The sequence below is a fragment of the Felis catus genome, chromosome B4 (genome assembly GCF_018350175.1).
Source record: "Felis catus isolate Fca126 chromosome B4, F.catus_Fca126_mat1.0, whole genome shotgun sequence".
Taxonomy (NCBI): Eukaryota; Metazoa; Chordata; class Mammalia; order Carnivora; family Felidae; genus Felis; species Felis catus.
Genome location: NC_058374.1, coordinates 82,725,640 through 82,741,503, shown reverse-complemented (window position 1 = coordinate 82,741,503; position 15,864 = coordinate 82,725,640). Strand labels below are relative to the sequence as shown.

The 15,864-nt window shown below is 47.0% G+C and overlaps 2 protein-coding genes across 9 annotated transcripts in view; one reads left to right on the top strand and one right to left on the bottom strand.

Annotated features, from left to right (window-relative positions):
* Window positions 1-118: 118 nt before the first annotated feature.
* Window positions 119-5,593, bottom strand: NABP2 (nucleic acid binding protein 2). Of its 4 annotated transcripts, none has more exons than XM_006933812.5 (7): window positions 5,393-5,593; window positions 3,637-3,738; window positions 3,150-3,288; window positions 2,964-3,035; window positions 2,750-2,831; window positions 2,592-2,655; window positions 119-648 (listed from the first exon to the last, which is right to left on the bottom strand). In XM_006933812.5, the coding sequence occupies exons 2-7, from the start codon at window positions 3,713-3,715 to the stop codon at window positions 449-451; spliced, it is 636 nt and encodes a 211-aa protein (XP_006933874.1). In that variant the 5' UTR covers window positions 3,716-3,738; window positions 5,393-5,593; the 3' UTR covers window positions 119-448. The 4 variants fall into 4 exon arrangements, with proteins under 4 accessions (XP_006933874.1, XP_006933875.1, XP_023112909.1 ...); XM_006933813.5 differs by lacking the exon at window positions 5,393-5,593 and adding an exon at window positions 4,163-4,289; XM_023257141.2 differs by lacking the exon at window positions 5,393-5,593 and adding an exon at window positions 4,069-4,112.
* A 383-nt stretch (window positions 5,594-5,976) lies between these two features.
* RNF41 (ring finger protein 41) overlaps window positions 5,977-15,864 on the top strand; it is a 32,002-nt gene continuing 22,114 nt past the window's right edge. For 2 of the 5 annotated variants that reach the window (XM_003988883.6, XM_045061939.1), the window contains exons 1-2: window positions 6,103-6,274; window positions 9,019-9,203. The gene's annotated coding sequence lies outside the window, so the exon portion shown is untranslated. The other 3 variants (XM_019835071.3, XM_019835072.3, XM_006933808.5) reach the window with 3 other exon arrangements.

Here is a 15,864-nt window from a genome sequence, read left to right as displayed (position 1 = left end):
TGCCTAGGCTTCCTTACCTGTAACTTGTCTTCCTTCTATCTCCTAGGGACACCCCACTTTCCCACATGTCTGACTGTTAACCTCTTCGTTTTCCCACGAAAAGCAAAGGAGTCCAGTACAGAGTGGTAACATTTATTAGGAAGGAGAGATTCGATTTGATTTCCACATCACACACACAAGAAACAGACTGTGACTGTCGTTTCTAAAGGGAAAGAGGGCAGAGGGCCTTGAATCCCCAGGGATAGGCAGATCTAGCTGGGTAAGGCAGGGAGCATGGGCTTAGGGTGGATAAGGCCAACTGCTCACCACCCCTCCAGTAAAATTCAGTGGATAAAATACTGCTGCCTATCCACTCCCACCCCCCACAAGCCAGCAGCCTAGTAAAAAGCTGTGTTCTAGGAGACACTTGGGCTATAGTGGGTGGTGGGAAGGGAGGAAGAACGTCTTGCTATCTCTTGCTGCTCCTCCGGGTCTCTTTGCCGTTACTGACAGGGTTGCTGGAGGGGCCAGGAGGGCCGGCAGCTGTGTGGTTGGGCTGGCTTCGGGTAATTCGGGTGCTGGGAGGGTGCGAGGGTGCGTGAGGCGGGTGCGGGCCACCACCAGGACCTGGTGGGGCACTCAGTCCATTCCCGTTCTGGGTCTCAGAGGCTAGTAGTGGGAGAAGGGGAAGAAACACAGGAATTAGAAAACTAAGGTAGGAGAGAGGTCCATCCCCAAGGCCTCCCTCTGTGCCCTAGAGAGTAGCACAGTCTTCATCAAGCACAGCAGCACATTCAGGCCAGCTGGACCAGTTGCAAAGAGCAGGGGTTGTACAAATGGAGCCCTGAGAAGACTCAATCATTTGGGAAGTTGCTATGTGAATCCTAGTGTGATATTCTTCTCTTCCATTCACCTTTGTATCATAGAGGTCAGACCTAGCATTCGCTGTTTAGCTCTAGGCTTAAGGACCTCTGACAAAATGCCCCTTTGTCAAAAGTCTTTGTAAAACTGGAGAAGCATGGGAAGGGGAAGGACCCAAAGCTTCTGTGTTATGTAAGAAGCAGCTTTAAAAAAGGAAAGTGTGGTGGGTATCACGATGATACATACATTTTCATTTTGGAAAATAAAGATAGGAATAGGGAAAAAAAATATTACACACACCCTCAAAATGATAAGTAATATTTTGGTGTATATTTCACATGTTTGATTGGAGCCAGGTGTGTGAGATGATTTCCTTGAGCTCCTACAACTGTGCACATCACTACCCTTGCCCCTACCAGTGTGTCATCTGTAGGACCATCTCCTTTATAGACTACAAGCTCCTAAAGGCAGGTGCTGTGTTTTTATTCCTTGGCATTCCTCATCTATGTTTGTCAAATGAAGACAGAGGCCTGCCTCTCTTATACAGAGGGCACTATGAGCCCTAAAAGGGGTAGAAGTCATAGGCTAGTGATTCTTAAACCACATATCTGCTTGGACCCAGGCTGTTCCACCAGACTAAGATATCTGTTGCCAGAATGGAAAAATAATGCCTTTCCTCAATTCACAGAAAAAGTTAGGAGTACATAGGGAGTTAATGTTAAGTTCTTACGCCACACATACTTTTTATTAAGACTTTTGCACCTGTTAGCAGATAACAAAGTGAACAAACATCTGGCAAATGAGCATTAGGGCCAAACAGGCTTAAATGTACCTTATTTAAAATACTTTTTATAAGTTATAGTTATGGAGACGTGGACATATGTAACAGTCATATTTTCCAGTGAAAATACGGATGCTGATTTTTATGGTGGAATTAAATGTTATTTCATGGTGTTTCCAAAAAAACCATGATCCCAGTGGTTCTGACACAAACAATTCTGAAAACCATGGTAACTAGGGATGTAGACACAGACTGAGCAAGGGTAGAAGCAGCCTGAAGCCTAGTGTCACAGGGAGAAACCTAAGACACAGATCAGAGGCAAGAGGAGTCGAACACCCAGGCAGTAGTAGGCTCAGCCGGGAGATTACCCAGAAGGAGAAAAAGACCAGTGAAACCCAGTTCCTAAAGAGAAGCCAGGGGACAAAGGAGGTGGTGTTGGTGGGTGATTCTAATCAAAAGCAAGAGACCAAAAAACAGGGTCTTGGAGTATATCAGATGGAAGAATCATAATCCTGAGGTCCACAGGCTAGAAGAAGGGTCTTTAGTTTCAAGAAGAGTGGTGACTCCCCAAAGGGAACTACTTGGTGCCCTAACTCTGTACAGTGTAGACTGCATGTTAAGTCATATACATCCATGTTAGAGCCATGTAATGAGTCAAAAGGACAAGGGGGAAAGGGCAAGGACCTGCCAGAGAAGAAGCAGAGAGAAACAAGCTTGAATAAAGGAGTGCAGTCTTGTTGGATAAACTGTTTTCATTTGTGTCCTTGAGTGGTAGTGGCAAAAGAGTACCAGAGCTCTATCAGTGACAGAAGCAGGTCCCCAAATCTTTTCCCCACAAGGACTTGCAAAAGAACTGGGAGAATTAGGTGGAAGGGGATACATGGAAAGAAGACAAATTGGGAAAAAGGATGAGGGCAATGCATCTTTCCATGCTAGGGAGAGAACCAGCGGATGGAAGGGAAAGGTTTACCTGGAGAAACGGCAGGGGGTCCGGTGGTAGGCTGGGGAGCCGTAGGGCTGCTGTCGTTCTGGACCTGAAGGCACAAATTAAATACTCAGACCTTGTTCCCTACCATGCTTCTTGGCTGGACCTACCCTCCTTCCCCATATCAAGGCCATGGGACTCACCGTCTTATTGGGTGCCTGCTGGGCACTGTACTCTGGGTTTGGCTCACTGAAGTTAGGAACCTCAGAATAAACCATACAGAATCTGCAAAGGGAGAAATTAGTTGAAGCCTCAGACCCAGCCTCTGGAGGCCTGAGAAAGGTCTAGATACAAGACATGGACTATATGCCCTTATGCTGGCTGGTGCTTCTGCATCCCAATCCCCAAAACACTTACTCTCCAATCTTTTGAAGATCACCCCCACGTCCAGTGTATAGTGTCAGACAACCTTTGAATACTGAAGCGTACCTGTGGGGGCACGAAAAGTAGGACTCAGAGTACTCAGAAGAGTTATAGGGACTGTTAACTCTAACCCCCTTGACTGTTACTAGCCTTGGATAGCCAGGAATAACCAGGAGTTACCCTTTGGTGAGCCGAATAATGTCTCCAGGCTGGATCAGGTTGCCCACGTCGTCCCACACAGAGATATTGATGCTGCCCGTTTTGTCGGCCACCTTGCAGGTCCGAACCTCGTGCCCGTCCTTTGTCTTGGTCACTCGGCCTGGAGGGAACAGACAAATGTTGGGGTGGAGGTGAAAAGAGGGTCAGAGGGATGAGATCTAGATATGGGTGGGTGAGGGGGAGTGGAGGGACAGCACCATGGAGAAGGCACTGAGTGGAAAGAGGCCTGAGTGGCGCTGGAGGCTTGGATCTGGCGAGTTCCATCTACTCTGCACTCGACTACAACTGTCCAGGCCAGGGTGTAGGAGATTCCGCGTAAGCAGCGTTTTGGGGTGCACCCTGACATCCCGGTAGCTAGTTAACAGAGGAGGTGATGCTCTTCCCCTCCTGCCCCCTCCCCAACCCTGAGAACCCCCGCGCAGGGGTCCCACCATCCCAGAATAGCCACCTGTCTCCAGCACAATGAAGATGAGGTTCAGATTCTTGAGCCCAGGCTTGATATCTTTAACGAAGGTCTCCGTCGTCATGCTGCCCGAGCCTCCGCACTACACTAGAAAGGGGAAAGGGGAATGATGGCTCAAGGCTTGGAGTCTTTGCCCTTATGCTCCATTTCCCAAGGCCTACCTACCACACTAGGCTGGGGTCAGGCAGCCGCAAATCCTCTAATTCTTCTAAAAGGTTATAAACCAACTTCCCCAGGAGCCTCCAACTTCAAGATCAGAATTTCAGGGTCTCTGTATAGGCTGCTTCGGGACTGGAAGGCCCCGTCCCGGGATGCTCTTTCAGTCTCAAGCCCAGAAGTCGGGGAGCCGACGGAGACGGGGGGGGGGGGGGGGGGGGGGTAGGGAAACTGGTGCAGACCCAAGGAATGGAATCTTACTCGCCAAACCTTCCCGAACCCTCATCCGGACAACTCAGGACTCGGTCCATCCCCTCCCCCACCCACAGCCCACCACCCACCACCCACCACCCACCCAGCCCGCAGGCCGGACAGTGCACGCAGCAGAGCCGCCCGCAGGGGGAGCCACAGGCCCCGCTGCCGCCGGATGCAGCGCGGTGGAACGCGGGAGTACGGACATTCTCGGAAGTTTCCGGCTGGCCGCCTCCGACCAATCAGCACTGTCCCGGCGCGCCCCGCGCCCGCCGCTGGACCCCGCCCAGCCAACCGGGATCCAAGATTCACGCGCCGCAAAAGGGGCGGATTTTAGGTATTAAAGGAGCCTGGTAGGTGGTTGGCTTGGCCAGGAGAAAGATTGACCACCAGGAGGCGCCTCGAGTCCCACTTTTCCTTTCCTTTACTGGGAGGATGTACCTAGGCTCTGAAATTTTCTCTTTAAGACATGACACTGGAGAAAGGACCAGAGGTTTTGGAACACGGTGGTCAAAAGTCTGAAACAGGCTCCGCACTTGTTTTCTCGACAATTCTTAAATATGTAATTGCATTTTGCAGACAAGAAAACGTAAGTTATATAAAAGGCAGTGCTTAGCACACAGGTACTTTCTTTTCCCACTGCTATAATCCTTATCTCTATTCCTGATTTGGGGTCCTCATTTTTTTTTAATTTTTTTTTAAAGTTTATTTATTTTTGAGACAGAGAGAGACAGAGCATGAACGGGGGAGGGTCAGAGAGAGGGAGACACAGAATCTGAAACAGGCTCCAGGCTCTGAGCTGTCAGCACAGAGCCCGACGCGGGGCTCGAACTCACAGACTGTGAGATCATGACCTGAGCCGAAGTGGGCCGCTTAACCGACTGAGCCACCCAGGCGCCCCTGGGGTCCTCATTTTTAATGCACGACCCAGCGCGGTCAGGGTTTTGGAAAAAGTGGCCTTCACACCAGAGGCAGACACCCTTTTTGAAAGAATGGAACCCGGGGCACAGAGAACAGCATTTGCATTAGTCTCTCCCAGAGTCTGAAAGACACCTCTTCCTAATGTACTTACCTCACTAGATCCAGGGTCTGGCCCGCCTCCTCTCCCAGACCCCAGAGGATTTAACAGAGGAGGCCCAAACCTTTAGTTCCCCTTGGGACTTGTTAGAAAATCAACAAAAGGTTCTAGTTCTGTAATGTTGTGTATAAACCAATTACATATGTACAAAGCACTACCATTTGTTTAGCGAATATCCATAACAAATACTGTTTAATATCAGATTAGCTTAAGAGGTCATGTAGTTGTAATGCTTTGGTTTAATTAATCCCTTACCTTCTAGAGAGCTTTAGGCTCCGCCTTGATTTTCCTCGGATCCCAGGTTCTCTCCTTCCCACACCCCTCAACTACGGTGTCGTATCCGAAGGAAATCAAGGCACAACCTAGGAAGAGGGACATTTTATCTCCCTTCCCTGCCCTTAGGTGCTTCAGGGAACTCTATGAGTGTCCGGAGAGCCAACGTAGACACAACAGGAGTGCGGCGAGGAGAGGTAGGGAACCCGTTGGGCACCTTAGATTAAAGCTTTGCGGTTAGACACTCCAATTCTCCACCCGTGGTCGCCGTATTCACTCCCGTGATTACAAGTCATAGGTTCGGGAGGCTCCGGGATGCTGACCACCACTTTAGTAACGGGAGATGGCAGGTCACACTGCAGGCCAGCCTCCTCGCAACGATCTCGCATCTCGTGGCATCAACTTTAGGAGATGGGACACGTACACCTCTCCAAAGCGAAGCCTCTGCCTCCCGGGAGCCAGCCTCCGGCTCCACCCCCAACACTCATGCTGGGAAGAACATAGAGTTCTCCCTCCCAGATGGCTATATAGTCCTCGTTGGGATCATAAAGATTTCCGGTGTAGAGAGGGGGCCCGGCTAACCTTCCTCCCTCCTCGTTGGTCGCTCTTGGCGTCTAGTCTAGGTCCGAGTTAAACAGAGAGGCGGAGTTTGGTGACGAGATTCCGCCGGGCTGCGTAGCAGTGGTAGGCGGGGCAAGGGATCCGTCTCACAAGGCGACGAGTGGTTGGAACCTTTCCTCTCCTTCCCCTTCCCCTTCCCCTCCCAGGAAAGGCTGGGACCCGGCACCCGAGCTATTCCGTGGCCGCTGCGGCCTCAGCTCCAGCCGGGCCGGGGTACGGAGAGTCCAGACCGCTTCCAGGGCGGTGCGTACTGCGCCTGCGCCGACTCCCACCTAAAAGAGGGTGTGGGAGGGGAGGGGGCGATGTCCCACCGGGATTGGGGCACGGGTTCGAGATATTGGAGGTCAGGAGAAGGGTTAGGAGTAAAGATGAAAAATGGAGCAAGGGAACAGGGATAGGGAGGAGTCGGGAGGTGAGAAAGGGGCGCTGGAGGGTGGGTTGCGGGGGAGGTCCATTGGAGTAGGGTAGCCTTAAGTGCGGGAGGGGGGTCTGGGCTGGCTGGAGGACAGGAAAGAAGGGACCTGGGGTTGAAACGTGGTATTTAAATGGGCAGTGTTGACGGGTTGAGAGGGGAGGAAGGGAATATTCTGGGGGCCAGCCTGGGCAGGGGTGGCGGAACCTGAACCCCCGCCCTCGAAGCGCCATAGCTTGGCTCCTCTCCCGTGCCTTGTCTTTGGCAGCCTTGTCTTCCTTCTCCATTCCTTCCCCCCCTCCCCCTCCCCCCCTCCGTGAAGGAATCTCACATTCCTTACATCCCTTCCTTGGGTTTGCAGCCAGGCCCTTTATGCAGACTTCACTCACCGGAAAGCCTTCCCCAACCCAGAACTCTGTGAAATTGGGGAGTGGGAAGGAGGGGGCTGGAGAAGGAGCAGAAAACTAAGAGAGGTGAGAGTGTTTTGCTTGAGGGACTGACAGACATCTTCCCCATTCACAAACTGACTTCATTCCACCTAACAACAAGTGTGGCTATTAAGGAGCCACTGTTCATGGGGGATGGGCTGTGATAGTGACAGTCTAATCACTTCCTATACAGGTGGTTTTAGAGTCTGACAATAGGACAAGAAACTGATAGTGTTGCTGGCTGATAGTTTCCCTCCAGATAGGAATGGGGTAGACTAGTGTTAGGGAATCTGAGTGATATGATAGTGGTACTACCCTGTGTGTCCAGCCGACTTTGTGGCTGGGCCTGGTTCCTAGTAATTAAAAAGGAACCAAGCTTCTTTCAAGCATTTCCTCACCTGCCTTCGGTACTCTTAAATTTATTTTGCATTCTATTACTACAAAACCTTACCTGAGACATAGCTGTATTCAGTATGTTTTCATATTTATTATGTCTCTGATTGTTCTAGTACAACATATTAGGTAGATAAGGCAGGTATCTTCCCTACTTATCGGGTGAAGACATTAAAAACTATAGAAGGGATACTTGGCTTGTTTAAAGTCATACAGTTGGCAGAGCTGGGACCACAACCCATCTCCTGACTCCTGGTCCTCCTCTCAGTTGAAAAATCCTGTTTTGTTCTGGCTAAGGAAGCATCAGAGTAAGATTGTTTTTTTTTTTTTTTTCCCCAGAGTGGGAACAGTTTGCTTTCTGAGTCTGGAACTTGTCAGTAGAAGACTGAGTATAGCCAACAGCAGTGGTTTGTGGAAGCATTTCGTGGAGTACAGGTGCATATGTCAGGCTGTTGGGAGATAGGGTGTTGTCAAAATGGAAGCAGCATTATATTGTCCTTTGTGTTATGGATGAGGGAGAAACAACTCCCACCCCCAACCCCTCAAATAGAAAGTGGGTCTGGCATTGCACATTTATCTCTCTGTTAGTTTAAAAATGCCACGCTAAAACGTGGCTGATGAGTATAGTAAACTAATCAGTGTGTGTGCCAGGCTCAGAAGATGAAATAATCTCAGTTTTATGTATAAAAATTATCATCCTATTCCTTTGTTATACAGCCCTTAATCTATTGATAGCCATGTGATGTTGACAAGAGGAGTTGGAATAGTTGCTATGCTCCTGTGTAGTATTGAGTAGATCTCTCAGCACCCGTCATCTGAAGCCTTGTCCCTCTTGGTTCCATTCTTTTAGTAATGAGAGTCTAGTCTGCCTAATCATACTGCTACCTCTAGTATTCCCAGTTGCCCACTCTGGAATAATTTCCTGTTTCACTGTCTCTTCATTAAAAAAAGAAAAAAAAAATTTAGTGTTTATTTATTTTTGAGAGAGAGAGAGAGAGACAGAGTGTGGGCAAGGGAGGGGCAGAGAGAGAGGGAGATGCAGAATCCGAAGCAGGCTCCAGGCTCTGAGCTGTCAGCACAGAGCCTGATATGGGGCTCAAACCCATGAACCTCGAGATCATAACCTGAGCCGTTGGACACTTAACCCACTGAGCCACTCAAGTGCCCCCTGTGCCCCCCCCCACCTTTTTAATAAAGCCTGATACCCTCAGGAATATTTTCTGACTTGGGAAGTAGAATCACACCTGTATGAACATTCTTGAGTATCTTCTTATGAAATAGTATTTTCCAGTTGGAGGGTGGGATTAGAATTCTTTTTACATGAATTCAGTAATTTATGTGAAAGCATTTGGGAAACATTTAAGCATCATACTGTGCATATAAGGTATCATTGATCTGTGCTTTGTATAGCCACAGATCTGAAATCATTGACATTATTTGTGGTTGTGTATACCGAGTAAGAGAATCTTTCTGTCTCAAACAGTGCTTCTTCTTTATATTTATTCTTGTCCCTTTCTCTGCCTCTCTCAGCTCTGTTTGAATCTCTTGGACTGTGTGTGTGTGTGTGATTTCTTAGCCAGTAACCTCCATCCTTAGAAGTTAGTGCTGTGTCCTCAGCTCTGAAACCTGTAGGCCTTAATGGAATTGTCTCCTCCTTCTCCTCAACCAACTGCCGGATCCAATCTGTCTAGTCTCACTGCCAAGTGGAGGTAGTTCCCCTGACTCACCTTTTTCTTCCTTGTTCCTATTAATAGAGTGCTCCTGATTGTGACATCACATCCATCCCCTTGGCGATGGAGCTTGTCACTAGGAAGGAAGACTCAGTCGGAGAATAGCCAACAAGATGGGTTACTGGGAGCGTCTCCTGAGTGGCACTGAGTGGAGGCATCAGGGGGTTGGAGCCTTGTGAACAGGGAGCCTACCCCCCAACACTTGGAAGGTAAAGAGCCTTGATTCAGAATCCCATTCCAGAATTCAGGTCTCTTCTCATCCTATCTGAGTTCCTTCTGCTTTTGAAAACCTGATTCTTGAAATTCTTCTGCATAAAGCTTTCTGTGATTAATCCACATCAGTCTGTTCTTTGCCTATTTATATCTTACAGTAACCTTTACTTGGAAAACTGCTTAGTAAATTTTACGTTTTTTTAACGTGTTTTATATCTTGCATATACTCACTCATTGGACTCAAGCCTACACCTTAGTTTGAGGACAAGGATTGTGTTTTCTGTATCTTTTACATGCCTCTTTTGGCAAGGGAGCTGTGTATAGAGGATGAAGATGAGATTTGGGGCAACCACACAAAGAGTGCTTGGTGCTGGTGACTAAGTGGGAGGTCCTTGCTGCCCTTTGAGGCCTAGTAGGCTTCCCTTCAAGTGTTAAGTACATCCTTGAATTGTGTGCCCTCTGGATTCTTTTGTAAATTGAACCAATTAAAATATGCTAAAGGAATTTTAATTTTGAAATCCTTTGTGGTGGGGTGCATGGCTCAGTCAGTCAGTAGACCATGTGACTCTTGATCTCAGGGGACTCTTGATTGTGGGATCATGAGTTCAAGCCCCCTGTTGGGCATAGAGCTTACTAAAAAACTAAATAAATAAATCAACCAACCAACCCACCTACCCCCACTGTGGTAAATCTAGTATGGATCACAGCATTCTAGAATTAAACAGAACCTTTGGGACAATGTAGCCCATCCCCTCATCTCACAAGTGAGGAAATTGAGTTCCTCAGAAGTAATTTCTCTAAGAGGAGGAGTGACTTCAGTCTAAGGACTCTGCTGCTTAAAGAAAAAAATACCACTTCCTTTCACTTAAAAAGTCGAGAAAGTTGAGGTGTCTGGGTGGGCTCAGTCGGTTAAATGTATGACTTTGGCTTAGGTCATGATGTCACGGTTGGTGGGTTCAAGTCCTGTATTTGGCTCTTTGCTGTCAGCGTGGAGTCCACTTCATATCCTCTGTCTCCCCCTCTTTGTGCTCCTCCCATGTATGCGCTTTCTCTCTCTTTCTCAAAAATAAACAAACATTAAAAAAAAAAAAAAAAGGCGGGGCACTCGGGTGACTCATTCGGTTAAGTATCCTTAGCCGTCTTCGGCTCAGGTCATGATCTCTCGGTTCACGAGTTTGAGCGGTTCACGAGTTTGAGCCCTGTTTCCAGCTTTGTGCTAACCGCTCAGAGCCTGGAGTGGCTTCGGATTCTGTGTCTCTCTTTCTGCCCCTCCCCCACTTGTGCTCTGTCTCTTTCTCTTTCTCCCTCGGAGAAATAAATAAACATTAGAAATTTTTTAAAAAGGGGCTGGGTGCACCTGGGTGGCTCAGTTGCTTTAGCAGTCTGACTCCGATTTCGGCTCAGGTCATGATCTCATCATTCATGAGTTCGAGCCCCACATTGGGCTCTGCGCTGACAGTGTGGAGCCTGCTTGGGATTCTCTCTCTCTCTCTCTCTCTCTCTCTCTCTCTCTCTCTCTCTCTCTTTCGCTCCTCCCCTGGTCACATACTCTCTCTCTCTCAAATAAACTTAAAAAAAAAAAAAGTCAAGAGAGTTGCCTAAAAAGAGGAAGGTCAGTTAGTCATAAGGCACCTTGTATAATGTAATTACCCCTAATTTATTTTTTCAATATTTTTTTCTTTTTTTAAATGTATATTTTTGAGAGCAAGAGAGAGAGAGAGAGAGACAGAGAGAGAGAGAGAGACAGAGCAGGAGTGGGGGAGGAGCAGAGAGAGAGAGAGACACAGAATCCTACATAGGAAACACAGGCTCCAGGCTTTCAGCTGTCAGCACAGAGCCTGACTCAGGGCTCAAACCCACGAAGCATGAGATCATGACCCGAGCCAAAGTTGGTTGCTCAACTGACTGAGCCACCCAGACGCCCCTACATCCTAATTTAGATATTTTTGTTTTATATGCTGAATCTCAGAATCATGTAATTTGTAGAGCACCTTAGAATTTATGTAGTCCAAGATGCTTCATTTCTTGTGGAGTATGGAAACTGAGGCCCAGAGAGGTTAAGTAATTTGCCCAAGGTCACACATTTGGTCCGTTGTGGAGCTAGAACTGGGTCTCAGGTTTCTGTATTCCCAGCTCAGTTTCCTTTTTTTCCATTCACCAAGAGACAGGAAGATTTGTAATGAAATGTGAGACCCTTTACCAGTTAATTTTATTCACTAGATTGAAATTCCTAGACATTACCTGTTTCTTTACACTGGAGCAGGTTATGGGGCCCTCTAGCTATGTGTCTGGTGGTTTGTAGTAATTGGGGCTAGAGAATCCTCAGCCTCTGCACATCTGTTGTAGTCAGGGCAAGGAGAAGGGAGAATTGATAGAAGTGAGTCTACAATACGTATACCTGGCCTTTACCTTTATGCTTTTGCCAAGGATTGGTAACAGCATGTCCTTTTTACTCTAAAATATGAATTATAGTTAGAGTGGCTTCTCTGATATTTATCTTTGTGTGTGTGGGCGCTCACGTGCGTCTGACAGAAAGAGACAGTGTGTGTGGTTTGCACATCTGTTCATGGGTTCAAGAAACCCTGAATAAAGGAGGCTAAATGTTCAGGTTCCTTTAGGAACAATCTGTTTTGAATTCCTAGCTCTTTCCAGAGGTAGACCAGAGGAAACAACTGCAACAGCAGGTTAAAAGGGTATAGAAAGGGATAGGAGAAAGCTCTTGCATTTTTATGGTAATACTGACCAGAACTATATAGAGAGACCCCAGTGTAACAGTAAGGAAATAAAGTAACATAACATTGAGTTCTGGCCTACAGAAAAGAAGGCTGGGAATGCAGTCTTTAGGATGTTCAAATTAGGGAGGTTGGCCAAACTCCTATAAGCCTGAAGGGACCGACACCTCAGTGCTACTTTAGTTCAGCTCCCCAGTTGAGTGAAACCTTCCAAGGCCTTTTTTTGTTCTACAACTCAAGGAAAATATCCAGGAAACTGTGCTTCCGGTGGCTATGGTCACTGGCTGTGACTCTTGAGGTCCCTGTGGTTTCAGTTTTATTAAGGTTTCTGCCTCCAGGGCAGTGAGCAGTTGAGTTCTTGTGGGGCATTCCCCTTGGAATGAATGATAGCCTGCCCCTATGACAGCCTCATAGCCATGTTCAGAGTCCCAGAGAGTAGAAAGAATAATCAAGGAGCCTAGCCCATCAGCTTGATTATCTGCTTGAGGGCAGGGCAAGGAGCTGGCTTCCAAGGTTGTATATGACGTTTGTTTCCTACAGATGACAAATAGGGAATACCCTACTCAGATGAGAAATCTAAATTTCCCCTTAATTCTTGAGGCTGCACCCCTGAAAGAATGCAATTGTGTAAGAGTGGGTAAAACGGGAATCTCTGAGCACATAGAGGGACTTTTGATTTAGAAAGAACAGTGGCCAGCATCTCCCTAGAGCTTTGTAAACCCTGACTTTTTGGTGGTAACCTCGTAGCTCCTAACCCTGACTCATGGCTTCCCATGCGCTCTGGCCATCTTTTGCTAACAGAGGCAAGTTCTGTTCTGTTTATTTTGGGATGGGAGATGTCCTGAGACCCCATTAAGATAAGTTGCAGAATTTGTATTCCTTCTTGAGACAATGTTGTTGGGGCGCCTGGGTGGCGCAGTCGGTTAAGCGTCCGACTTCAGCCAGGTCACGATCTCGCGGTCCGTGAGTTCGAGCCCCGCGTCAGGCTCTGGGCTGATGGCTCGGAGCCTGGAGCCTGTTTCCGATTCTGTGTCTCCCTCTCTCTCTGCCCCTCCCCCGTTCATGCTCTGTCTCTCTCTGTCCCAAAAATAAATAAACATTGGAAAAAAAAAAAAAAAAGAGACAATGTTGTTAGCATTGATTTAAAATGAAAGTGCAAGGGTGCCTGGGTGGTTTAGTTGGTTTAAGTGACTTCAGCTCTGGTCATGATCTCACGGTTCATGGGTTCGAGCCCCCTGTCAGGCTCTGTGCTGACAGTTCAGAACCTGGAGCCCGCTTCAGATTCTTTGTCTCCCCTTCTCTCTGTCCATTTCCCGCTCACACTCTGTCTCTCTCTCAGAAATAAATAAACGTTAAGAAGAGTTAAAAAAAAAAAAAAAGATAAAACAAAAGTGCAACTAGGTATTTATTCAGAGGATACAAAATGCTGATTCGAATGGGTACATGCACCTCAATGTTTATAGCAGCACTATCAACAATAGCCAAATTATGGAAAAAGCCCAAATGTCCATCACCTGATGAATGGATAAAGAAGATGTGGTATATATATACAATGGAATATTAATCGGCGATCAAAAAGAGATGAAATCTTGGGATGCTTGGGTGGCTCAGTCAGTTAAATGTCCAACTTTGGCTCAGGTCATGATCTCATAGTCATGGGATTGAGCCCCACTTTGGGCACTTCTCTGATGGTGTGGAGCCCGCTTGGGATTCTCTCTCTCTCCCCTTCTCTCTCTGCCCCTCCCCTGCTTCTGTTTTCTTTCTCTCTCAAAATAAATAAATAAACTTAAAGGGGTGCCTAGGTGGCTCAGTTGGTTAAGCCTCCAACTTTGGCTCTGGTCATGATCTCCCAGTTTGTGGGTTCGAGCCCTGCATTGGACTCTGCTGACAGCTCAGAGCCTAGAGCCTGCTTTGGATTCTGTGTCTCCCTCTCTCTCTGTTCCTCCACTGCTTCCTCTCTCTCTCTCTCTAAAAAATAAGTAAACATTGGGGCGCCTGGGTGGCGCAGTCAGTTAAGTGTCCGACTTCAGCCAGGTCACGGTCTCGCGGTCCGTGAGTTCGAGCCCCGCGTCAGGCTCTGGGCTGATGGCTCAGAGCCTGGAGCCTGTTTCCGATTCTGTGTCTCCCTCTCTCTCTGCCCCTCCCCCGTTCATGCTCTGTCTCTCTCTGTCCCAAAAATAAAATAAAACGTTGAAAAAAAAAATTAAAAAAAAAATAAGTAAACATTAAAAAAAATTTAAAAAAAGGGAAAAAACAATGAAATCTTGCCATTGGCAACAGCGTGGATGGAGCTAGAATATGATACTAAGCGAAATAAGTCAGTCAGAGAAAGATAAATATCGTATGATTTCACTCATGTGGACTTTAAGAAACAAAACAGATGAAAAAAGAGGAAAGGAAGGAAGAATAAGATAACAGGGAGGCAAACCATAAGAGACCCTTAAATTCAGAGAACAAACTGAGGGTTGCTGGAGGGGTGTTGGGTGGGGGGATGGGCTAAATGAGTGATGGGCATTAAGGAGGGCGCTTGTTCGTGTGAGCACTGGGTGCTGTGTGTAAGTGATGAATCACTAAATTCTACTCCTGAAGCCATTACACTATATGTTAACTAACTTGGATTTAAATAGAATTAAGAAAGAAAGAAAGAAAGAGAAAGAAAGAGAGGGAGGGAAGGAGGAAGGAAGGAAGGAAGGAAGAAAGAAATTAAGAAAGAAAGAAATTAAAGAAAAAGAAAGAAAGAAAGAAAGAAAGAAAGAAAGAAAGAAAGAAAGAAAGAAAGAAAGAAAGAAAAAGGAAAAAAGAAAAAAAAAGAAAGGGAGAAAGAGAGAAAGAAAGGAAAGAAAAAGAGAAAGTGCAAGAGAGAAAGTGCAGGGGCACCTAGGTGGCTCAGTCAGTTAAGCGTCTGACTTCTGATTTCGGCTCAGGTCATGATCTCACAGCTGTGAGATCGAGCCCCAAGAGCCCACACTGGGCTCCACACTGGGCCCAGAGCCTACTTGAGATTCTCTCTCTCTTCCCCCTGCCCCTTCCCCTTGTGCATATACACTCTCTTACAAAATAACTAAAAAAAATAAAATAAAAACAAAAGTAAAATCTTAGCATCTAGATTTTTTTTAAAACTTTTTATTTATTTTGAGAAAGAGGAAGTGAGAGAGAGAGCATGAGTGGACGAGGGGCAGAGAGAGAAAATCCCAATCAGGCTCCACACCGTCAGTGCAGAGCCAGACATGGGGCTCGAACTCAGAAACTGTGAAATCATGACCTAAGCCAAAATCAAGAGTCAGAGGCTCAACTGACCCGACCACCCAGGCACTCCTCTTAGTATTTAAATTTTTTAATGTATACAATAGGGGCGCTTAGGTAGCTTAGTCAGTTAAGTGTCTGACTTTGGCTCAGGTCATGATCTTGTGGTTCTTGAGTTCCAGCTTCCGAATCAGGTTCTCTACTGTCAGTTCAGAGCCTGCTTCTCTCAAAAATAAACGTTAAAGGAGCCGGGGTGGCTCAGTTGGTTAAGCAGCCAACCTTTGATTTTAGCTCAGGTCATGATCTCATGGTTTGTGTATTCGAGCCCCACTTCGAGCTCTGCACTGATAATGAGGAACCAGCTTGGGATTCTCTCTCTCTCTCTGCCCCTCCCTTGCTCAAGCACTCACGTGCACGTACTGTCTCTCAAAATAAATAAATAAACTTAAAAAAATAAGTGTTTAAAAAATATGTACAGGGCACTTGGGTGGCTCAGTCAGTTAAGCCTCTGACTTCAGCTCAGGTCATGATCTTGCACTCTGTGACTTCGAGCCCCATGTCGGGCTCTGTGCTGACAGCTCAGAGCCTGGAGCCTGCTTCAGATTCTGTCTCCCCCCTCTGCCCTTCTGCCTCTCATGCTCTGTCTCTCTCTGTTTCTCTCTCTCTCTCAAAAAAAAAAAAA

Coding starts and splice junctions, on each gene's coding strand:
- NABP2 (XM_006933812.5), bottom strand. CDS start 3,715: ATGACGACGGAGACCTTCGTTAAAGATATCAAGCCTGGGCTCAAGAAT. Junction 2,832..2,963: donor GATCTTCAAAAGATTGGAGA/GTAAGTGTTTTG, acceptor CTCCCTTTGCAG/ATTCTGTATGGTTTATTCTG. Junction 2,656..2,749: donor AGCAGGCACCCAATAAGACG/GTGAGTCCCATG, acceptor TTGTGCCTTCAG/GTCCAGAACGACAGCAGCCC.